The 26,143-nt window shown below is 35.3% G+C and overlaps 1 protein-coding gene across 1 annotated transcript in view; it reads right to left on the bottom strand.

The window, feature by feature from the left end:
• Nucleotides 1–26,143, bottom strand: part of Ide (Insulin degrading metalloproteinase) — a 599,910-nt gene that overhangs the window by 163,708 nt on the left and 410,059 nt on the right. The window contains exons 21-22 of the mRNA XM_090392302.1: nt 19,917–20,008; nt 7,641–7,752 (exon numbers count right to left, since the gene is read on the bottom strand). Of these exons, the coding sequence (XP_090248428.1) occupies nt 7,641–7,752; nt 19,917–20,008 (204 nt within the window). The remainder of the gene's footprint in view (nt 1–7,640; nt 7,753–19,916; nt 20,009–26,143) is intronic.

Raw genomic sequence — 26,143 nt, 5'->3', positions numbered from 1 at the left:
GAAGTTGTATAACACATGATCTTAACTGTAAAAAAGAAATTAAAATTAGGACTGCAAAGGCTTTACAGTGCTAAAATCCATGGAAAAAATTTGGAAGAGTAGAAATATCAACTTAAAAAACAAACTAAGCGTTCTTGAGACATGCATATTTAGCAGTATGTTATATGGTTGCAAAACTTGGATAGTGACAAAGGAATCAGAGAGAAGAATACTGGCTTTTGAAAGAAAGTGTTATCGTAAAATTCTACGAATATGATGGACTCAGAAGATAAGAAATAAAGGTGTACAGAAGGATACAACTAAAAGAGACTGTTTCAAAAAGTCATACAAAGAAAATTAAAAGTCTTTAGACATATTTGTAGAATGTATTTTAGTGACAGAAAATTAAAGTCATTGGTGTTTGGCCTAATGAGTGGAATAAAATGTCAGAGGTCATCCACATCGTGAGTGGGCTGATGATATTAAATGCTGGTGTGGGAAACTCTTCAAGAATTAAGTCATGCTGCAATGAACAGATGTCACTGGGACAAATAGTCAAGTGCATGATGATGATAACCTGATATAAATTTCAAAATCAAGTGTTATTTTATTATGATTAAATTAAAGCACTCTAACGCTGTTATTTGTCTCCATAATTCGGTAAAATGAACGCTGCTTGTAGTGTAATTATGAAAGAAATAAAGAAAAGTAAGATTGTAAGTGATGCTTACAATCTTACTTTTCTTAGAATGCAGAGAGTTCAAGTGAAAGAGTTAATAGCTGGAATAATGATTAAAAGGTGCAAGTATAGAATGCAAAAGGATATGAATAAGTAATAAAGTATGTTAGTCTGCCACTGAGATTTGATAGGAGTGAAGTGACAAGGACTATGACTGTCTGTCAGTGCATAGGTAGTGTAGCAAGAATGATAAGCAATGTTTATTTGGACTGAATCTGATAGAGATGAGGACTTAACATGACTGACAGATTGCAATTGAATGGATCTAGAGTTAAGTGTTTGGAAAAAATGTTGTTCAGTGAGAACAGAAATGCAAAATCAGAGAAACTAAAGCTGAGACTAATCTGTTAACTACATATACTTTTATGCTGTTTAGAGGGACTAAAGCATTTTTGGGGGGGAAGGTACCCTGAAGTGAATGTGAATGTGAAAATGAGAAAGATGAATGAATGTTGATTGCAGTTTCTCATGTCTGAAATCTGGATGGGACAGTCATCACTAAAAAAGATGCATGAAAATCTCTGAGCCTAAGGAAATATACATGCATCAATGTACTTGTATTAATTAATGCCAGAACCAATTTAAGAATAAGGTAAATAGTTTTTGGCATCAGTAAACTTAACTTGGCCAAGTTAAGTACAGGCATTAGTGAAACTTAGGTGACAGAGAAAGATAATGTTACAGAGAGAGAATGAGAGATATTCTATTTTCAAGGATGATGAAGAAAACTGGATTGGGATGGGAAAGGAACTGCCAATGTTAGCAAAAGAATTGCAACCAGTAATTCAGCAGGAAGGTAGGGTTTCAGTAGTATACAGCTATTTGTGCTGTATATCAGGTGGCAGTACAAAAAGATGTGGATGACATGCATGGGCAAACAAGTTCAATGAGCACTGGATAAATAATCATTACAGTGGCACTTTAACTATGGGGACACAGACTAGGAGGAAGGAAGGAAATAAATGTATGCAGGCATACTTGAAACAGCACACAGCAGAAGGAACCTGGGGTGTGAGCATGTTAGATCTGTTGAAAGCAACAAAAATTCTGTGCAACCAGAGTGACTACTTTGGCTCTGACTGTAAGAGGAATGGCATTGCCTTGACCTGAGAGTTGGTTAAGTATGTTGAATTTTCGTTTAAGAAAGAAGGGAATGTATGTGGAATTACGATGCTGAATTACAAAGTCAGGCAACAACGTGAAGCATAAGAAACTGCAAGAGAAATATGTTGGTAATGCATGGGAAATGGTCCGAGTACTTATGGAAAGCAGTATCAGGATAACAAATCAGGTTGAAATAAAATGGATGAGCAACATCATTAAGCAGGAGCTGCAAAAATGTTGAAGAGGGTATTATGAGAGAAATAGTAATCAACAGTAAAGTAGACAAAATCAGGTTATGAGAGGAAATTAGCTGAAGGAAATCCAAAAGAGAAACGAATTATTTTTTGCAGTAACAATTTATTCCACAAAAGGCTACAGAGAGGCAACCTTCACATAGCCTTTTAAGGAATATGAAGAACTGATCAGGACTTCTGACCTAATGTCCAACCTCATCATCTTGTGGTGCACCTTGTTAGGTATCTACCTGGATAACGAACAAATGAGGATGGGCTGGCAATTTATTTAACCAACCAAATTAAGTGTGCATGACAGACTGTTAAACAAAACAAGTAATGACAGAACAGTAATAGAAAATTTTCAAGGGAAATGCAAACACAATATTTGAGGTAGAAAAAGCCATCAAAAACTTGAAATATGGAAAAGCAGTTGAAGTAGATGGCATCCAACCAGAAATGCTTAAATATGGAGGTATAAAAGTTTTGCAGTTGTTACACTACATAATTCAGAAGGCATGATCAGAAATTCATATTCCAGATAATGGGAGCAGAGCTTTCATTGTTCCCATCCATAAAAAAGGGAATAAAGTTGAATGTGGGAATTACAGTGGAATTTCTCTATTAAGTGTTCCAGGTAAGATTTATACAAGAATACTTGAAAAGAGATGAAATATTTGGAAGAGAAATCTGGAGAAGAACAAACTGGCTTCATGCTAGATAGATGTTGTCAAGATCAGATTTGCATTTTAAGATAAACAGTTGAGAAATCTTGGAAATATAACAAGAATTTGTATTTAAGTTTTGTTCATCTGGAAAAGGCATATGACAAGATGTCAAGATGAAACTCTTAAAAACACTATAATTATATGGTGTAAATGGGACATCGTATCAAGCAATACATAGTCTCTATTTAAACTGTAAGTCAGCAGTTAGAATTAAAGAAGATAATACAGGAAGATGGTTTGATGTTAAATCAGGTGTGCAACAAGGATGCACATTATGAAGTGGTATTAAACCTGATATCAAAATTGATGTTTTAATTTTAGCTCTTTACTTTATGCAGGTTATGTTACACTTCTAAATAAATCCAGTACAAGTCTGCAAAATTCCCTAACTAAATTGAATAACATCTGTAACAAATTTGGCAATAAAAAGACAAACGATAAAAATAGGCAGTAACATAGCAAACTTCAGCTGCATTCCCAGTGGCGAACCTACAGAACAAGTTAAATATTTCAGCTATTTAGGCACAGTTTTTAGTGAGGATGGCAAATTAAATTTCGAAATAGACAACAAAATAAGCAAAGCTGGTATGGTTGGGAGAAGTTGAATAAATTTATCTGGAATAAAAGAGAAATTTAGTGAAAACACTAAACTAGAAGTATACAAGACGGTATTCAAACCAATTTCAAATTAGAGTAGTTAACAGATGGCATCAGTGGCAGAATTATATTAAAAATGAAGACATTACTAAAGAACTTGATATCATTTGCATTCAATTTTTATTTATCCAGCTATAAATGAAAGTGTCCATTTCTCAGATATTGATTCAAGTAGTGACTAGTTTCTTCATATTATTTTCCAGATAAAACTGTATGACAGCACAACATAAACCAAATTTAGTGCCTGTGTAGCTCAGTGGATGTGGCGTTTGCACACCACCGCACTTGGCCGCACGAAGGAAGTCTTGGTTTCGAGTCTAGTCGGCGACTAGAGGAAATTTTTCTAAGCCTTTTTTCGACCGGTTCCCGAGTTAGTCGATCTCTGGCACGGGCAAGCAGGTTTTTCCTCCAGGAAACTCGGGTTTTTCGTCCTGTAAACTCAAGAAAATCGACCGTAGAACCCACATTATTTCAGACATTAAATATATTGTGTTACGGTTAGGGACCACAAGATGGCGGCACATTTGAGCCGTCTCTCTTCACTGCGTACCGCTTAATTAGTGATAGCCTTGGGCCATCTGTCTCTGATTGGGTACCAGTGGAGATTGAACTGCCCACTCAGTCTCCAAAAGTTAGATAGGGCTAAATGGCCTCGCCTACTCCCGTATACGGGAATAAAAAGGCGTTAGCTGATAGCTGGAGCATAATAATAAAGAGAATCATTATTTCAAAAATATTCAGCAGCAAAAATTTTTGACATTTTCATGTATGGTCTTTCCTTTCTCTTTGCAAATATCTTAGTGCAAATGTAGCTTTATTTCTTGGATAAGGGCTAAACTTAAAGGTATTTTGCCAACATTGAAATGCTTTTCATCATCTCTATCACGTCATTCCTCCTAGGCATTAATTTAATTATGAAATGCCTCTTGAGAGCACAGCTAAATGAGCTGTGCTCTCAAGAGGGTATGAATGGTTGTTTCTAGCTTGTAAAGAGTATGCACAACATTTATTATTCCTTCATCTTCTTTTCTTAACGTGAGCAGCTTTTATCAAAACTGTAACTTTTATATTTATGTTTGAGATCATGTGGTATTTTATCAGCAGCACTTTCCTCAGATTGATGCATATTAAAAATGGCAAAAATATTTTTCCAATTAACAATTGGAAAAATATTGTTTTCCAATTAACAATTGAAATTAACAGTGATAACTGATTTAGTAGGGAGGGATGTTTGAGTAGGAATGAATGTGGATGCAAGAGAAGCGGAAACATGTGACAACATAGTGGCACTATGATAACCTCACCCAAGGAAAAGGTAGACCTCTTAGCATCATTTCCCCCCCCCCCCTCCAATCCCTGACTGAACAACCAAAGCAAATCATCTCCCACACTTCCACAAACTGCCCACTGCATGCCTCCTCTGAACTGTCACCAAAAGGACATCATTTGAAAAATCCTTATTAAATCTTGATACTAATAAATCTCATGGCCCAGATGGTATTCCTCCAGTTGTGCTCAAGACTTGTGCTTCAGAAATTGACACCTATCCTGTATCACCTATATAAACTCTCATATTCTACTAGCACTTATCCAACAGCAGTGAACAACCAGCTTCTTCATTACCTGGAGGCTCAACAGTTAGCAATCACCAATACGGATTCTGCCATTTTCATTCTACAGCCAACCTCCTAGCTAATCTCACTCACTTTTGGACACAGGCCATGGAAAGATTTGGAAAAACTTATGTTATTACTCAGTATTTCAAAGGCATTTATCATGTCTGGCACCAAGGCCTTCTCTGAACAAGCTGCCATCTTATGGCCTCCCTTTTACACTCTGTGATGGATTACCAGTTTCTTCACTGGTCGTTCATTGTGTGTCATGGTGGATGGCTTCCCTTTCATCAGATTTCCCCATCAATGCTAGTGTCCCAGGAAGTAGGCTGTCCGTGGGGCACTCTTCCTTCTTTCCCTGACTTCAAATCCTATTCACAGCTTTACTGATGATGGTACTCTTCATTCCTCCTCCTTCGATAACTGCAATACTCTAATTTCAGATGACTGAAGATCTTCCATAACCAGTGACTTGAACATTGACCTTCTCAACATCCTCAAATTGGTTGAAAACCACTTAGTAAAGCACTATGCCTTTTCTATAGGTACTTCAATGGGCATTGTTCCTCTGAATTGGCTGTACCATTCTTCCACTTTCTTCTAACCATGTAAGAACTAGAGCAACCATTGGCCAACACCCATACACTGTCCAGCCCCGAACACACTGAACTAACTTCTCATCAGCTTCCTTCATTCCACCCACCTCTAATTCTTTTGAACAATCTGCCCCATAAAGTTTTTCCCACTAAACACAACCTTGCACTCTTTAAGAAATATCAACACACTACATTTTTCTCCTTAGTCACTTGTCCACACATGGCACTGTAGTGTTACAGGTCTTGTGACCTTTCATGTGTGGGGTCATCATAAAACAAAAATAAAAATAAATAATAAAAAAAAACACTGAAAGATAAATATTTTTCTCTATTATCCTGCCTTTTACAGGTTCTCTTGTTCATTTTGACTTTGTTATTATGGGTAATGGATCATTCAGCTCAGATTTGTCTAGAAGAACATCAAGAATATATTTTACTTCAAAAGTCTGATTTAGCAGCCACACTTTATCCACTAGGCATAGAATTCATTGGAATATAACTCAAGTCCTACACAAAAGTTATTTTCTTCTTGAAAGATTATATAAAGACAGTTGTGAAACCATATATTCACAGTCCAAACCTCAACAAAAGCCGCTGCCTTAAATGCTCCCAATTTGGGAAGTCATCCTAACACTCCTCATTCCTGTGTTTCATAAAATTTTAAGTATATATATTTATTTCTTTGAATTCTAACAGTCATAGATGGAGTTAACCTCTGCATTTGATAGCATGTTGTCATGTGCTTGCAAGTGTTATTCTTATTTGGTTTATCTTTTTTCAACTGTACTGACCATGGCTAGGAAATCTAGCTGAAAATTCTACAAATATTACACAATTCCCAAATGTGTCATTCTGTTATTACTTATAATTTTATCATTAGGGAAACTTTTGTGTCCTTATGCTTTAATACAATAATATGGATTACATTACAGTAACATACAGAGATATTTTCATTCTTGTAATTTCTTCACATTTAATTTCTTATCAAGTATAATACAGTTATGAAAATGATTGTGGATGCAACTAATTTTTCTACTCAGTACAGGTGAGAAGACAGGAACTGGTCATATTTTCCACAACCAATGCAAGAATCTTCAGTTCCTGTCTTCTCAAACCATACTAAGTAGAAAAATTAGCTATATCCACAACTTCATAACTATACTTGACAAAAAATTAAATATGGAAAAATTACAAAAATGAAATTTCTTCATATGTTACCTTACTCTCTGTTCAGGTATAACAGTAAGATTATTAAACTGCCAAAGATTTATGAAATTTAAAGCAGTACACTGTTTCCAAGAGAGTTTTATTCTAGTCATAGGTGGTGAGGTGAGTGGTTATCACTGATTCAGTACTTAATGAAGAAGATGTAATTCATTAAAATCAGTAGGTATATCATATTCACGAATTAATAGCCAGTGAGCTCAGGAGACTCAGCTGGTCTGGACAGTATGTGGATGGTATCTCTTCTCAATAGATCATGGGATTCAAAGCTCACTATAGGTGTGGATGTTTATGAATGTTTTCAGGCGAAAAATAAATTTTATTATCACTGTGAGACTACAACTTGCTTATTGGAGATATGAAGTGGCTTAAAAAGTTCATGTTTAGCCTCTAGAGCATAGCTTCAGAGTATTTAAATCCTAAAGAGCATACTAACATATGGCAAGTTTATAACCTTCCAAGAATGATATTATTAAAAACAAAATAATAAATAAATAAATAAAAAACACATTCAAAATCTCATATGCAAACAAAGAAGGCAAATGACAGACATATACTATACATGCACATTGTCTGAAAGACAACTGTCTTATTCTTAGCGTATGAACACAATACTAATGACAGTATGTATGCAATGGAAAAGATATCGCAGAATGAAAAATATAACAAAATGAAACAACTAGCTTCATGATAACAATACTGCATCTCAGAAAATCTTCACAACTATAAAAACAAACAAACAAACAAAAAACGTACTTAGTTCTTACCATGAGTTAGCTGATAAGCTCTATTTCTTAAGAGCTGACTTGGGAAAAGAGGTCGACATTTTACTGTATCTTCCAGTTTGCGCTCTACTATTTCCACTAAATCTAATGCTCTCTATAAATTAAACAACAATGAAAATCCAACAGATTTAGATTTTTGACATACTATTCAAATAATTTAATGTTTACTGGCATAAATATAGGAAAAAATCAAATTATTTGATGTTTTGTTCAGTGCTTCACTAGTTAATTGGCAGTTTTTTTCCAAGATATAAATAACAGAATGACAATTCAAGAATCAAGAAACAATTTGATTTCTGAATGCATATCCAAAATCAAAACAGGGAACAATACTACCATTTCATAAACACTCATGGGAGAGGACCTCCTGACTAGCAAATAAATCCTGCTATCATTTATTCTGATAGATTGTAAATGAAGGAATTTAAGTACTATACGTGGAGGCTGGTGTTAAGACCGCTCACCAACATGCAGACTGGTGACCTGGGTTGGGAACATGTTTGGGAGATTCCCCCAAGAATCAGTTTAAGGCCACTGTATGTCCTTAAATCTCTTCCACAACCACCTATGAAACTCACCATAAATAAACACTGCTGTACTGTTCAGAGAAAATCTCTCACAAAAAAAACAATACAAAAAACAAATAAATAAAAAAGTAAAAATTGAAAAAAAAAAAAAAAAAAAAAAAAACAACCTAGCACAGACGCATGTGCGCACACATACACACAAAGCTGCTTCCACATCCACTTCACCAATATTCATAGCTTAATGCAAATCAAATACTGTGCAAAATCATTTAGAAGCATCGAAACCAGACTGCTCTCTCACAGAACCTCAAATGGCAGCCCTCATCTATTTTTCATTTAACTATCCAAATTACAACCTGTGATTCCTTCCATTACAAGGATAGAGTACCTGGGCACTCCTTGGATCTCACATCCTATGTCAGAGTGCACCATGTTTGGAGTCTTCTCTTTTTGATCTGTAAAGCTCATTCCTTGCTGCACATTTTTTGCATTTATTTGTTGCCTTTATTTCTTAATAGCTTAATTCTGATAATGAACCTGACCTTTTGATTATTTACCTCTGAGCTTGGTTTGAAATCCAAGTGCCTAGAAAGTGAGATTATCTTCATTGGGGACATTGATGTTTACAATTGACACCAGGCCACCCTTTTCTAATTCCATCAATCAAACTCAAAGTCGAGGTATTTACTTAACCTAGACTTTTGCTTAATCAGCTCTTCTCTTTGTAACTCAGATCAATGATTTCTACTCTCATCTTGTCTAAGACTCTACTTGATTGATAAATGCAGTGTTCTTGCTAACATGAAGGCTTTCATACCACGCAAAAGCAGCATGGATGATATAAGATGAGAACTCCAGTTCACATAACAACACTACAACTCACAGGCGCTGCAAAAACACTATCAACAAACCCAAATTGATTCTGATGGGACACATGCAGAAAACGTCAGCTTAAACAGTACTTGACCCTATGGCATCATTCTCCTTTTCTGGCTCTTGTACAGATGATTGAGTCGATCCCCCTCTCCACAGTGTAAGAGCAGTTTACTGCATGCTCTCTCTCTCTCTACTCTTTCACTAGAAAGGTAATAGAAGAATTCTGACTCGCTTGAATGCCAATGGATCATCTAGTTCTGATAGTGATATGCCTCAAATGATGTTCAAAAAATTTTTATGTGCTCGCCTTTATCATCTTTGCAGTCTTTCATGCTCATCTAAAATGTATCCTATGTTGCAATGCAGAAGCATGAGGTAGGTGTCTGAAGATGTTAAGGGAAGGGGGCATGAGGACACTAAGAACTTCAATAAACATTCTTGTGACAGCAACCTCACTCTCAAAAAAATATGTTTTCATTTACATTTAAGATGATACGTTTCATGTATAAAACTACAAACCATATACAAATCACAAATGAGCAAAGCTTATATTGTTTTCATGTTTGGGATGATGCACCAAGTCTCCTGATAAGTAAATGCCTGATGCTATCTAGAGAAGGACAATCCAGTTAACATATTTATCCTCTCTCATTCCCAACTACTTCTGAGATATTTGGTTTTTCTCTTATTCCTCTTCTACAAGACTGTTATTAAAACCTGTTTTAATTACGATGCTGCTTGACAATATTCAGTTCAGCTTCAAATTTAACAAACCAGCTCTGCATCCTTGTTTTACATTCTATCTATCCCTGTTCTTCAGAACACCTTACAACCTTCCTCAGACTTTTTCCCCTTAAGGACTGGAACCTCTACCTGTTCAGGAAGCACATACACAGAATCATTCTCCTTAACCACTTACCACCAGTAGTAGTGATACATAATAGGTTAGAGCCTCTTACGAGAATGGATATATTAATAACAGTAGCAATGTCTTCTGATCTCTCTTCAGAACTTCTGTCTGTCCTGATGGTTTTTTTACAATATTATAAAAAGGCCAAATCTAGCTTTCTGGCTTCATTTCCTGAAATCCATTATACACTGATAATACCGGAAAATTATCCCCTCCTATAATGATATCAACACACTCATTGTCTCCTTAATTTTCCACCAGCAAAAGAGAGCAAGAAAATGTTATTCCTCCAATGTCAAAACTTGTACTCTGGAATTACCAATGGTCTTACATCACTTTACCCTTTTCTGTTATAGAGAAGTATAATGCTTATAGAGACATTTATGCTAGAAGCTGAAAAGTAGTCCATATCCAAACTCTCACAGACAAAAAAAAATTCTACAATTTAACTAATGTAATATCGGAAACTTTCTAATTCATCAGTGATCAAACACAAAGCCTGCAACAGAACTCCCGTTTGATCACTGATAAATTAGAAAGCCTCTATGGGTATTTTTTTGGTTAATTTTTTTTTTGTGGGATATGTGAATTTTAATAGAGACATCTTACACAACAATATTTTTATTTATAATTTCAATAATTAATAATATTCAAATACTATCCTCAGATATAATTTAAGACACTGGTGAAGTTCTTGAAGCTTGAATCATTTGAGTAATGCAAAGATTTCAGAATAAAGAAGAAAGGAGTGTGCTGTCATAAAACTATGGGTGGAATTTGGGGTCAGAAAAAAAGGTCATTAATGTATAAGAGGGATGAACGAAATGTAGAAAGGCCTGAAATAACCCAACATTGATAGAGAAATTCAAAAAAAGGAAACTATTGTGACATGCAGTGAATGACTGGATGAAAAACTAGCAACAGCTGCAAAGGGTACACTTTATGGTCACAATTTGGAAAGGCCAAGCCAGATTATTTGAATGCCCTGGAAATGTTAAGAGTGGCCATATTTTTACTTATTTGTTTCCTCTAGTCTGCTTCATAGCTTGTATTCTAGGGCAAGTGAGGTGTAATCCACATTGATGATCACTAACTCCTAATTGAAAACAGTGAAGATGACATTTGTTGTTTTCAAGAGAATTCAGGTAAGGATAAGTGGTTGAGGGAGTGTAGATTGTAGAGTATGGGAAATAGTAGAAAACGAGATAATATGATAGAGGGCTTCAATGAAAATGCTATTTACAATTAGAAACCTTCATTTCCTCTTTAGCATGCCACTGGATTTCTTACTGCGACATTCAGAGCCTTTAAAGATGTGGTGCTCCAGAATGCCTTTATAAAGGTAAGCACATATATGAAATCAAACACCATTATTTAATCGACATAATGTTGATCAAGGAAACTTTACACTTACTAGTAGTTATGTTTTTATTGGTTTTTAAACACACAGACACAGAAAGAACACTGACTAGTTTCACCACAAGGAATGAGTGACTTCTTCATGGTAAATAAATATAAAAATGAGAGAAATACAAATCATCATAAAAAAAAATTTTAAACTGTTACATTATATTAACAATCAAACAAGGGGGGGGACAGTGAAGTGTAGCATGTGACATCTGTTTTTTAACATTGTTTGGAGGTGATTAGCAGAAAAGTTGAAGTTAAGTATAACTGATCTGATCAATGATTTTCAGACATCACTTAGGATAAGTTCTTGGTTTTTGCTGAGAGAGTCATGTGAGTAAATAACAGCAGTAGATTCTCATATCGAATAAAGAAGAATGTTTACTTTGAGATATGGTGTAGAGGTTTTGTACAGAAACGGTCTAATAATCTAATATAAGTGCTGTTACTATGTCTTCTCACCAGATACTGCAAGACTTTAATAGCACTGCCTTCAGTCTAATTTCTTCAAATGGAAAGATAGACTCATCCACTCACACAGGACATTATCTTCATTTTTCATCTCTTCACAATCCTTCAAAAAGCAGTTTCCATCTTAAAAGATGAGGGACAGAAAAGGAACTAGTTTCTATTCAGTAATACTCAACTAAACAGGTATTCAAAGAGAGGCACCACTATTTTCTAATCCTTCTCCAAAGACAAATTGAGACATTCATTGTACAGACTATTTCAATACCCTACAATGGCAAGCAATCTTTAGCAATGCCAATCTCATTAAAATTCATAATACCAGAGTGGCCTTAAAGCCTATTCTTACCATATGCTACTTTCTTCATTCTTCAAAAGGACAGTAACCCCATCTATGAACAGCATGAGTTATTCCCTATATAGGTCAGGCATTCAGAAATCTCACCTGTTGGAAGAGTGGTAAACCAGGACTGGCTTAAACCTCTTTCAACACAATATAGAATATGATAAAGTCTCTACCACATCTAGAAAAAAACTTTGTTTCTTGTTGGATTAAAGAATCTCACATCATTATTCCTTTGCACTGTTCTCAAAACAGATTTATCAGACAAATTTATCTAATTTGGGCCGCTATGGATTGGTGATGTGCAACATACAGTTTCTCCTGGTCCAGTTGACCTAGATTTCTTGAGGTGTGGCCTGTTTGCACGAAAGTGGCTCTGCTGTCAATGAGTATTCTCACCACATAAGGATACCTTCTTAGCTGGAAAAAATGCCACTAGACCACCACATAAAGACGACTTTCACTGCCCAGTGAAATACCACTACCTTGCTTACTGGTGGCTTGCAGTGCTGTTGCTATGTTTGGTTTCTAGAGTGGGGGTTCTGTTTTCAGCTCCCTCCTTACCCCAAGTCTTTCGACATGCAATGTGAGTGATATCAGGATGCAATATCACTTATGTTGCATTGAAGGGCATGCCAAACATATTATATTGATCCAGTACCTTCCTCATCTTAGATGGTAAAGAAGATCTGCAGGTTGACTGCCAGATAGCATACAGGAATGAATCAGACAGTAACACACTCGGAAGGCTTCTTGATTAGTTGATGCATAATCTCACTGCCAGGTTGTGCCTGGATGGAGGCTGTGTAATTGGTATGTAAGGAGTGCTGTTGAGGTCACGTTATGCCATAGGATCTGTATGGGCAACATGTCTAAAGAGTATCTCCTCTCAATGCATGTTCTACATCTCTTTTTCTCTTCATCTTTCCATACTTGCATGAAAGATAAATAATTGTAGTTATTACTGCGGTAAATTAAACAAATTTTTCCCAAAAAATTTCGAAATTTCAAAAATCTTACAAAAAAATTTCTTCCACATTCACTTTATCAACATCATGGTATAAATACCAACTTAAATGACAAGCATTATCACTTGCAGACATCCAAACCTGATCTAGTCTTGAATGAACCTCTCTGTTACTACCAACAAAACTCATCTTAAATGTTCAAACTACACCCCTACACAATTCCTTCTGCTGCAAAGGTAGTACTTATGTTTTCGTGCAATCCAACATTCCTTGCTTGAGGACATTAAATCTTGAATCTTTTCTTTTCAACCTTCTATGGCTTAAGATTTCCCTGCCTCATTATGTCCTCATATTCATCTGTTGTGTCTAACATTCCCCAATTCTGAAAATCATTCTACCTCTAAGTTCTTACCTGTGAGGCTAGATTCCATATAATCCAAATCCTCTAACAGCAAAATCATCCTCCTTGGTAACTTTAGTGTCAACAATTCCAACTGGCTCCCTTTTTTTGAATTCTACTGACCAAGATGAAAGAGAAGCAGAGACATTTGCTGTAATGATTTAAAACATATAATTCATCTCCCAACCAGGATCCCTGAAAGTTAAGATATTTTTTAACTAGTTCTTCTTCCAGGTACATCATTGATTGCTCCTCTTGATAATTCATATCACAATTTCATGAAAGTTTCATCTCTTGTGGGAAATGCTCTTCACAATGTCGTATACCATTATGAAGATGTCTAGTGTCAAGATCTTAGTGACTTTTTTTTCTTCCTTTTCATGGTCAGACTGCTGTTTCCATTTTCAGATCCAATTGCTTGTGATCTTGTTACAGAAATTATCCATGATAAAAAGGAGGTTTTCATTCTTTCATTCCTCACTTTATTCAAAGTTCTCACCCTCTATCCAGCCAAATTTTTCCAGAAAATGTGTCAATGCAGTTAAAAAAAAACCCTGCTTATTACCAATGCCTCTAGGCAAAAACCCCAGCTCCATTCACAGCCTACACTGGAGCCCACAATACTAGCAAATCCATCACTCACTCACTCACTCACACTCACACACACACACACAAACTTAAATAGGGCTAAATGTAGAAACTCATTACTTTTGCCAACAGGAATCATACCTTGCAAAAGCTGTTAGACATAACTTCCATCCATCTATGCTTCTACCTTTCTCTCATCAAAATGGCAGCATTGCAACATCACCCAAAGATAAGACTCACCTTCTTTACCTGGAACATCACATTGTATGCTTCCCATAGCTTTCTAACAAAAAAATACATCAGAAGAATCCTGAACAATCGATACCAAAAGGTTTCAAGAGTCCTGAGGGAATCCCATCAACTGTGTTCAAGAGGTGCATTCCTGAGTATAATGTACACTGTATTATAACCAGCTAGCATCCACTCTACAGCATTGAAAGAAGCCCATTATAACCAATTTCAAAAAAAAAAAAAAAGGGTGATGTGTCTACCACCCAACTATTGATCAACTACTCTCACATGAGTGTTGTCCAAAGTAATGAAAGTAATCAACAATCAGTTTCTTCAATATCTCAAGAACAGTCAACTAATCAATGACCACCAGGTATGAATTTTGCCAATCATCTACGACACCTACCTTTATAGTCATGTACCATGGAAAAGTGTGGGGAAATCTATGTTGTTGCACTTGATATTTCCAAGACATTTGATATGTTCTGGCATCAATCGCCTCTCAGCAAACTGATGTCTTATGATCCACTCTCATCCCGTTGTAATTAGATTCCCGGTGTCCTCCCTGATTGTTTACAATGTGTAATCATGAATCATGTGTAATCACAATCATTAAAGGTGTTCTTGATTCAGATTTTCTTGCTGCTAATGCAGGTGTTCTCAGGACTCTGTGTTATTTTACCAACTCTTTTACACACACACAAATATAAATGACCTTCTCCCATTGACTGCAAACCTTATTCACAGTTTTATTGATGACAACACTGTCTACTCATCCTATACATAGTACATAAAAAATTAAGTACTATAAACACTAACTTAGTCACCATCAATGCTTCCCAAACAAAATTTTGCCCGTTTTCTCACAAAAAAAGTTATTCTCCACTTATATTATGCTCAACTTATCAGTTAAGATCAGATCTTTCTTGTTAGACTGACTCTTACTCCTATTCTTTCCTACCCTGATAACATCAGTTCTTTAGCATTTTCAGCTTCTAGAAAACTTGGCCTACTTTTTCACTCCGGATGTTACCTTGCTCTCCTGCCTAGTTACTTACTCTGTACAAATCTCACATCTGCACAACCTTGGAATACTGCTCTTGCATTTGGGGCAATGCACCTAAGACTTGTCCGAAAATTCGTGACAGAGTCCAGTAGAAGAGGTTGGATCAGTTATTTTGACCTTACTCTTACACACTCTCTTCAGTCTCTGTCTCAAAGATGGTGAATTTCAGCACTGTATTTCTTCTAGAGATATTTCTATGGTCAATGTTCATCAGAATCCATTATGCCCCCCCCCCCCCCATTTCTGCTAAACCTACAGAAATATGAGGCAGCAGCTGCTTAACATCCTTTTACAATCAAACTGTAGATGAACCTATTATTCCAAGTCATCTTTTATTCCATTTATCTCAGTTCTGTGGAGTAGCTTTTCCCATTAAGTATTTCCTAAGGACTACCTACAGCTCTTGAAGAATAGAAATTATTTTGCTCTTGATCCCCAGCCCACACACCTGCAGCATTTATTTGCTATATGCTTTGTAGCCTCTTGTGTGTGTGTGTCGGGGGGAGGGGGGGGATAAAAAAGATAAATCTAATTGGTGTATCTAATTTATACTATTTAAGTAAGCATCTTTATTATGGACACTTGTTCTTTTGTCATATTCACTTGCTATAACATACTATCAAAAAATCCTGGCCAAAGTACTATAGTAGCAACACTATTATAACAAATGCACTACTACAGAAAACTCTTCTACTATACACAGTTGCTTCTTCAGCTCCACTGTGCTCATTACAGTAGAAGTCAATTGTATTTGGTTTTAGCATATACTTTGAATTACAAACTGTCATCATGAAGTTTACAGAGGAGCAGGTACTATATAATAAGTGAATCTCAAAGATACTAGTGAAATATTTGAATTTTTACCTGAATCAGATGCCTGTATACATTCCATGGAATGTATGCAGGTATCTCGAACATCAAGGTTTTGATCTTCCTGCTGTCATATATCTTGCAGATGTTTAAAAATGTTCAGTTTTCTTGTATAATTATTTTCTGCATCAAATTCTCTTTTTGATTTACTTTTCTACAGAATTTTTATTTTACATTTTTTGCATCCATCCATTATATATAGCACATATGGGCAACCCCTGGCCCTAATCTATTTCAGCGAAGTTTGTCTGATTCATGGTGGAGAAAACATGGTGTGTTCTACTAACTCACATTAAGCTGACGTCATATGATCTGCGCAAAACACACTATGTTTTCTCACTTTGACGAAAACTAGCATTTTTAAACATCTGCAATATATCTTGCAGATGTTTAAAAATGTTCAGTTTTCTTGTATAATTATTTTCTGCATCAAATTCTCTTTTTCATTTACTTTTCTACAGAATTTTCATTTTACATTTTTTGCATCCATCCATTATATATAGCTTTGACTTAGACTAGCGGCCTGTGTGAACGTGTTACAACGTGTCAGTTTGGTACTTGCGTTGGTGTTGTGCTTTCTTCAGTGCCTGCATTGATGTTATGTTCTGTTTGGTGTCTGCGTTGATGTTGTGTTCTGTTCAGTGCCTGTGGTGTAGAAGACAGTTTTGTTTGACATTTCTGAATATTGCTTATAAATTTGGGACAATGTCAGGGGCTATTGCAAAAAAAAGAAAAGTAGATGGAGAGAATCATCAATTTCAAGACAACTGGACGGAGGATTATTATTTTATTCTGAATAAAGGTTTGCCTGTCTGTTTGCTGTGCAACGAATCCATATCTGTCAACAAAGAATACAACTTGAAGAGACACTTTACCTCGAGATATGCGGATCACCCAAAAATTGATGGACAACTACGAAAAGATGAAATACAGAAGTTGAAGATCTTGGATACCCAGCAGAAAATGTTCAACAAGCAAAGAACGCAGCACCACAGCATTGTCAAAGCCAGCATTTTTGTTAAGTGAAAAAATCTGTAAGCATTCTAAGTCATTTGGTGATGGCGAATTTATCAAAAAATGTCTGCTGGATGTTGCAAGTATAATATGTCCTGAAAAGAAAAAAGACTTTGGGAATATTCATTTGTCAAGACGTACTGTTGTCCGACAGATAGAAATTATGGCTGATGATATCAAAAAAAGTTTAAAAGAGAAGATTGCTAGATTGGAAGCATTTTCAATTGCTTTGGATGACAGCACCGATGCCTCCGATACAGCACAACTAGCAATATTTATTCGAGGAGTTGATGCATATTTCAACATCACAGAAGAATTATTGGCGCTTCAGCCGTTAAAAGGAACAACTACCCGTGAAGATATATTTGAAACAGTCAACACAGTCTTCGAGAGATTTGGGCTTAAATGGAGTTAACTATCTGGCATATGCACTGGTGGAGCCCCTGCAATGGTTGGTGCACAGAAGGGATTTATTGGAATAGTTCATGAAAGAGCAATAGAACTACAGATCCATCCGGAAAATTTAACAGATTTTCACTGCATTATCCACCAACAAAATCTGTGTGTAAAATCGATTAAATTCACAAATGTTATGGAAGTTGTAGTAGCCAGTATTAACTTTATTAAGTCATGTGCACTTAATCACCGCCAATTTAAGGAGTATTTGGCAGGCCTATTTTTGGATTATGAAGCAGTGTCTTATTATTGTGAAGTGAGGTGGTTGAGTAAAGGTAAAATGTTAAAACAATTTTATGATCTGAGACAAGGCATTGCAGATTTTATGAACATAAAAGGAAACACAATTAACCAAGTAAAAAATGATGAGTGGGTGTGTGATTTAGCATTCCTTGTAGATGTCACCGGATACCTAAACGAACTTAATCTTAAATTGCAAAAACAAGGACAATTGGTTCATGAACTGCATGGACATGTCAAAGCTTTTTATAATAAACTAAGATTGTTGGAAAGTCAGATAAGAGCTAAAAATTATCATTTTCCTATTCTAGCAACTCATAAAAATATCCTTTATAACTGTTATGGAGATGAACTGAAGGCATTAATAGAGCAATTTGATACAAAGTTTGCCGACTTCAAAAACAAAGACTCCACATTTGCGATATTTGCTTGTCCGATGGATGCTGATGTAAATAATGTGCCAGAAAACTTAGAGATGGAACTTATTGAGCTTCAGGCAGATTTAGCGCTAAAATCACAATTTAACAACATTGCTTTGATGGACTGTTAATTTTATTTGGTGGAAGAAAAATATACAAATTTATGCACCCTTTCAAGAAAAATCATTTGTCTTTTCGGCAGCACATATATGTGTGAACAGTTTTTTCGAGGATGAAATACAATAAATCAAAAATTCAGACAAGAATAACAGATGAAAACCTCGAAAATTCTATGCGATTATCCTTAAGAAATATTAACGTCAATATTGATAGTCTCGTAGTTGAAGTACAAGGCTAATCTTCACATTAAATTGTTGTCGTTCATTATATCATAAAATTTATGTAGAGCTTTATACCAAAGCATTATATTACAAATGAAATATGAAGTAGCAACGTGTTTTAATTCATTTAATATAGCATGTTCTTTCAAATTCCAATATTTGTCATACAGAGGCTTTGATCATTACCCAGTATACCCACATATAGCATGTTCTTTCAAATTCCAATATTTGTCATACAGAGGCTTTGATCATTACCCAGTATACCCACATTTTTCACAGAAAATCTATCTAAAAATGAAGATTTAGATTTGTAATCACTAAAACACAATAAAATAGTTATACCCAAATCTGACAAAGGATGTGTGGTTATAAACAGTCTTCCAGCTGGGTTCATTCCACTTATAAATGCATCTCCAGAGATCCAACTGAAGCCAAAGACACTATCAAACTATTAAGAGTTTATTATGCTAGAACATCCCAAATTTATGCTCTTCCTAAGGTTCATAAAGAAAATGTTCTGTAAATTGTAAGACTGACTGTAAATTGTATAGGTTGTTGGACTCGCAAACTCTCAATACTTTCACATGTAGTGTTATTTATAACATCTGGTATACTGCGAGGCTACATATCAGGAATTTGATGATGATGATCTTTCACTTGGAAACTATGCCATACTTGTCATTTGAGTTTTAACTAATATTAGTAATCATTCAGCTAATTTCTGCAGACTTCCTGCTGGAATTTTGTGTTGCAAATAATCACGTTGTACTTCAAGTCAAACTCAAGCATCCTACTTTCGCTACTTTTCCATATCCATATTTATAGATTACTATTTCCCATCCATCACTGTCATTTCCATTTTCGATATTCTCATCTCCTTAAATAATCAGTATACTACTCTTTGATACTGATTCCAAGATTGCTTATAAGTTGTTATACAATAACTGTATTTCTTCTTCAGTACTTTCTGAAGTGGGTGAATAGATCTGGAATATTGTGAATAGTCTTGCTGAAAATACAAACCTTTTCATTATCATCTAGTAATTTATAACTGCCAAAAATAAAAAAATACAATTATCCTGATTATGTCCATGTGTGCTTGCAAAACACAAGAGAAAAACTTGTCAAAAATACCTCTTTAGTTAAGTTGCCATGAAGAAGTGCTTCCACATGCATACGAGACAAAAGCCTGGGTATTAGTTCTTGAACTCTTTCGACTGTCACCTCTATAAAATTGAGCAAATTATAATAACCTGCATACAGTTATGTAATCACACTTTATAATGGAGTAAATATAGGTATTATTTCTGGGAAAACTCCCATGTTACTCCTCTTAAAAACTATTATTTTTATTGCTATTTTGCCTGCTTTTGTTTAGGAGTGCCTATGTTTTAATTTTATTGGCTTTTTACTCAAGAATTCTTAGGACATTACAGGTGTATTTTAGAGACAAATATATGTAGCATAATAGAAGAAAATTCGCACATACCTTTTCTTGGATGTTGTTGTCTGTCTTCTTTCTGCGGTGTGCATACTTCTGCTGTTATGGTGTTGAAAGGGGAGTGGGTGGGCTTAGGCAATGTGGGAGAATTAATTTTAAAAAAAACCCAGGTTTTTGTATAATATATACATATATTGGAGGGTGGGGAAAGGACGAGAGGGCATCCTTGGAAGCTGAGAATGAAGGCTGCCAAGAAGGGTGTAAGGGCCAGATTTTTCTCTCAGAGGGTGGTGCGTGATTGGAATGGATTGCCATTGGATGTTGTGAGTGCAAGCAGTGTGAATGAATTCAAGAATAAGTATGATAGCTGGTGTGTGTGTGTAGTATGTGGCCTCCCTCGATGAGTCTCTGACTCCCTGGAGGTCTCTCTTAATAATAATAATAATAATAATATATTATTTTTAAGGGTGGGTGGGTGGAGCACTTTTTCTGTAGGGTGAGAAAAAGATGAAAAAGGGTGCTGAAAATAGCAACTGTTTTTAGAGGAAGGGAAGGATTTATGGGGTGCCAGCCATTTCAACCGTGTGTGTCTTCATCTGGACTCATGGAAGAAGTGGATGCTATGTCGTGTCAGCTTGGTATTTCTGCCTTTGAAGTGTTTGTGTTATTGCCTATTGGTATGAGTTGTGACCTAATTTTTATGTTGTGAAGCTTTCAACACTCGAAGATTATGTAGGGTCAGTGGACGTTGTTGAGTTCTTGTCACATTTTATGGCTATCATTTCTGATATTCTAAGCATTGTTTTGTTGTCTTGTCTGTCTATTATGATGGCCTTGTTGATTTGCAGGGTATGTTTTTGTTCAAGGCTGTGAACTGCTAGGATGAAAAATCCAGGTTTCTAGGAGGGAACCCTACCACCTCTATATAAAACTGGATTACCTTCAGTTGAAAAGGGTTCTAGAAATGCTGTGTAGGATGTGAAGTATCCTAGCTAGGATATGAATGAAGGCTTTTCAAACCAAGGGACATTGCTAATACCAACTGAGCTAGGAAGGGTTTAAGACTTGTTATAATATCTTTAAAACTTAATTCAATTTACTCTGGGTGTGTGTGCGGAGAAGAAACATTTTCCCATCATGTTGACAAAACAGAAATAATAGTTCACGCCCTTGAACAAAAACACACCCTGCAAATCGACAAGGCCATCATAATAGACAGACAAGACAAAGAAACAATGCTTAGAATATTGGAAATGATAGTCATAAAATGTGACGAGAACTCAATCAATGTCTACCAACCCTACATAATTTCCGAGTGTTGGAAGCTTCACAACATAAAAATTAGGTCACAACTCCCAATAGGTGATAACACAAGCATTTCAAAGGCAGAAACACCAAGCCGACACGACATAGCATCTACTTCCTCCATGAGTTCAGACAACGACCCACACTTACAAATAATATATGTCTATATTATACAAAAAACCCGGGTTTTTTCAAATTAATTCTCCCACATTGCCTAAGCCCACCCACTCCCTCTTTCAACACCATAACAGCAGAAGTATGCCCACCACAGAAAGAAGACAGACAACAACATCCAAGAAAAGGTATGTGCAAATTTTCTTCTATTATGCTACATATATTTGTCTCTAAAATACATCTGCAATGCCCTAAGAATTCTTGAGTAAAAAGCCAATGACATTAAAACATGGGCACTCCTAAACAAAAGCAGGCAAAATAGCCGTAAAAATAATAGTAAATATAAAAAATGTTTATACTGAAAAGTGTTTTTAAATCAATATCAAAAATTCCAATGAAATGGGGAAAAAATATTACTGTTATTTAAAGAGATCAGCAAATTATTTAAGAGACAATAGTTCAGAAAATGAATATGAACATTTACTAAGAATGAAGGATAAACTGATAACAGAACTTTATCTTTAACTTTAAGATAAAATTTATTTTAACTTTAAGATAAAATAAATTTTATCTTAAAGCTTGTTTTCCAAATTGTGTTTTTAGCCAGCTCTGATATCAGCCTTAATTTCAATTTAGCTGTGTTGAAGGAAAAGTTTTATCCAGGACAGTATTCTGATTTTCCAAAGAGAAACTTATATTTTATAAAGACCTTTAATCAATTTTTATTACCCCTGAAAGGTTTTATATACTTGTTAGAATATCCCATATTTTTACTTTTTCATGTTTAGAGGCCAAGTTAGTTGACTGTAACAAGTCATTGAGCCCTGTCACAGTCAAGTAGCTTAGCCACTTGGAAACCCTGTTGCTGCTTATGATGGGTCAGTTAATCTTATCTGCATTGACTGTAAATTGTGTTCCTCTAGCTGATCTGCCAGTTTTGGGAAATGAAAAACCAGAGTTTCCAGGAGAATGAGCCCTGTCACCTCCAATAAGAGTGGTTAACTCAATTTACTTGAAAAGTTCTGATAAAGGGCATCAACCATCAATACTGACTGAGCTATGGAGGTTGTTATCACATTCCATTCTATCTTCCCTTTCATGTGACACTCAGTGGCAATAATAGTCAAGTAATTTGGTTTCTAAGAAAGCTGCTTAATGCATATGGCAAGACAGATAATCTTACATGCACTGTTTGCCTGTTTTGCAGGATGAAAAATCCAGGTTTCTAGGAGGGAACCCTACCACCTCTATATAAGACTGGATTACCTTCAGCTGAAAAGGGTTCTAGAAATGCTGTGTAGGATGTGAAGCATCCTAGACAGGATATAAATGAAGGCCTATCAAACCAAGGGACATTGCTAATACCAACTGAGCTAGGAAGGGTGTGTAAAATATTAAAAGAATAGAAACTGGTTTAAATTACATGTTTTAATATTTTATAAGTATTTTATCAGTCAGAATATCTACATAAAACTTCATAACAAATCCCAGAATACATCCGAATTCAACATTGGCAGAGCTCAAGAATAATAAGAAGAAGCATCAATGGAAACAAAATGGAAATACAGGAGTGATCTTTCTAAGCAACAAATACAAAATGTTATATTCAGGCAATAACAATCATGGAAAAGAGGGAGTAGCTATAGAATTCAACACTAAATATGTGGATGATTTTTTTGAATGGCAGTCAATATCAAGTAGAGTGATGTGGACAAATATCAGAATAAGAAACTGGACAATGAGATTTATTGTGCTTATGGTTCACAACAGAAGATTCTACCAAGGAAGAAATGGAGGAACGTTTTGAGGCATTAGAGAAGGCAGCTGGCTCAATGAAAAATGGATCACATTATGAAGGAAAGTAGTATCAAACCTGATATCAAAATTGGAGATGTTCATCTCAGCTCTTTACTTTATGCAGATGATATAATACTTCTGAATAAAGTCTACAAGATTGCCTGCCTAAATTGAATGAGTATTCTAAGAAATTTGATATGAAAATCAGCAATAAAATGACAAAGACAATGAAAATAGACAGAAACATTGAAAATATTAAATATATCCTGAATGGTGAACCTATAGAACAAGTCAGCTATTTAGGCACAATTTTTAGTGAAGATGGTAAATTAAATATGGAAACAGACAACAGAAATAGCAAATATGGTAGGACGTCAGATGAATAAATTTATATGGAATTAGACAGAAATTAGGCAAAACATTAAATTAGTTGTATACAAGATGGTGTTAACTAATTTTGACTTATGGATCCAAGAGTTGGGTAAGAAATAATACACTTGATCATATACTGGAGACCTCTGATATGCGAGTGCTGAGAATGGCAGGCAATATCAATGAGAAAGATTAGTGGAGTGAACAGATGACATCAATGGCAATATCACATCAAAAATAAGGATATTAGGAAAGAGCTTGCCATTGTTAGCATTCAGGAATGTGTTAGTAGAGCTAATCTCAGGTGATATAGTCACTTAAACAGAATGAGAGAAGAAATATTAGCAAAATAAGTGTTCTTTTCCAGGTTGGCAGGGAAAAGAAACCAAGAGGAAGACCAAGATATGGATGGATTCACTCAGTAAAAGTGCTTTAAAAGACAGAGATATAAGATCTGATAATATTGGAATCTTAACAAATAACTTTTGAGGAAAATTACTGATTGGGAAATAGTAATGGTAACTTTTTCATGTAGTACTATTGTAATTATCATATTCAAATTCTTCTCAATCATGAATTTGATGAAGAAAGCATATCAAAAGTTCCTGGCAAATAAATCAGCTTGTGCTCTTAGATACAGAGACAAATGTAAGAAAGCTAAACACTGTGGAAACTAGCTAAACAAAAGTCATGGGAAAACTTTGTTAAGAACATAGAAAATAAATATCAAGAAGGTAGCAAGATATTCTGGAGGTTGTTGAAAAAGATCACAAATAGAGGAAAGAGTGCTGTAAAAAGAAATAGATATGATAAAGGTGATATGAAAACTGGAGAAAAAGATATCCTTGAAGTATGGAGTAATTACTTTGAAAAATTGCAAAATGAAACTAGCAGTGATGACAGCACAGTGATAAAAAAAAACACTGACCAGGCATGCAATCAGGAATACAAATCCATACTTGAAGTAGAAAAAGTCAATCAAAAGTCTGAAATGGGGAAAGGCAGCAGGAGTTGATGATATTCAACCAGAAATGCTCAAGTATTGAAGGTATAAAAGTCTTGCAGTGGCTACACTGATGAATTCCAGATGATTGGAGTAGAGCTCTCATAGCACCCATATATAAAAAAGGAAAATAAAGCTGAATGTGAGAATTACAGGGGTATTTCTCTACTGAGTGTTCCTGGTAATATTTATGCCAGTATACTTGAAAAAGGGTTGAGAAGGATTGTGGAAGAAAAGCTTGGTGAAGAACAAGCTGGATTCAGGCTAAATAGAGGCTGTCGGGATCAGATCTTCACTTTACAACAAATAGTTGAGAAATCATGGGAATACAACAGAACTGTTATTTAAGTTTTATAGATCTGGAAAAGGCATATCACAAGGTGCCAATAGAGAAGCTATTCAAATACGCTACAGTTATATGGTGTCAATGGGGCATTATATCAAGCAATACTTAGTCTTTATTTCAGTTGTAGTTCAGCAGTTAGAACTGAAGGAAGTACAGGAAGATGGTTTAATGTTAAATCTGGTGTCAGATAAGGATGTACATTATCCTCTCTGTTATTCATTATCTATGTGGATCACATTATGAAAAATGTGGTTATTAAACCTGATATCAAAATTGGAAATGTTAATCTTGACTCTTTACTTTATTGCAGATGATGTTATAATTCTAAATAAATCCAGTACAAGTCTGCAAGATTACCTGACTAAATTGAATAACTGTTATTATAGATATGGCATGAAGGTCAGCAATAACAAGACAAAGACAAAGACAATAAAAATAGGCAGAAGCATTGAAAATATCAACTGCATTGTGAATGGAGAACCTATACAACAAGCAAACCATTTCAGCTACTTAGACATGATTTTCAGTGAAAATGGTAAATTAAATGTGGAAAGAGACAGTAGAATCAACAAAGCTGGTATGGTAGGAAGTCAAATGAATAAATTTATATGGAATAAGAGAGAAATTAGTCAAAACACTAAATTAGCTGTATACAAGACAGTATTCAATCCAATTTTAACTTATGGATCTGAGAGCTGGGTCAGAAGTAAAACCAAAGACTAGAGACCACAGATATGAGAGTCCTGAGAAAGATTAGGGGCATGAACAGATGATATCAATGGTAATATATTAAAAACAAGGATATTAGAAAAGAACTTGACATTGTCAGCATCCAGGAATGCATTAGCAGAGGCCATCTCAGGTGGTATGGTCACTTAAACAAAATGGGAAATGAAAGATTAGCAAAACAAGTGTTCTTTGCCAGGAAAAAGATCCAGAGGAAGACCAAGATATAGGTGGATTGCTACAGTAAAAAGTCAAAG

The sequence above is a fragment of the Typopeltis vanoorti genome, chromosome 5, assembly GCF_054136105.1.
Source record: "Typopeltis vanoorti isolate ZY-2024b chromosome 5, IOZ_Tvanoo_1.0, whole genome shotgun sequence".
NCBI classification, from domain to species: Eukaryota; Metazoa; Arthropoda; class Arachnida; order Uropygi; family Thelyphonidae; genus Typopeltis; species Typopeltis vanoorti.
The sequence above is the reverse complement of the archived record's forward strand: the minus strand, read 5'-3'. Positions and strand labels throughout refer to the sequence as shown.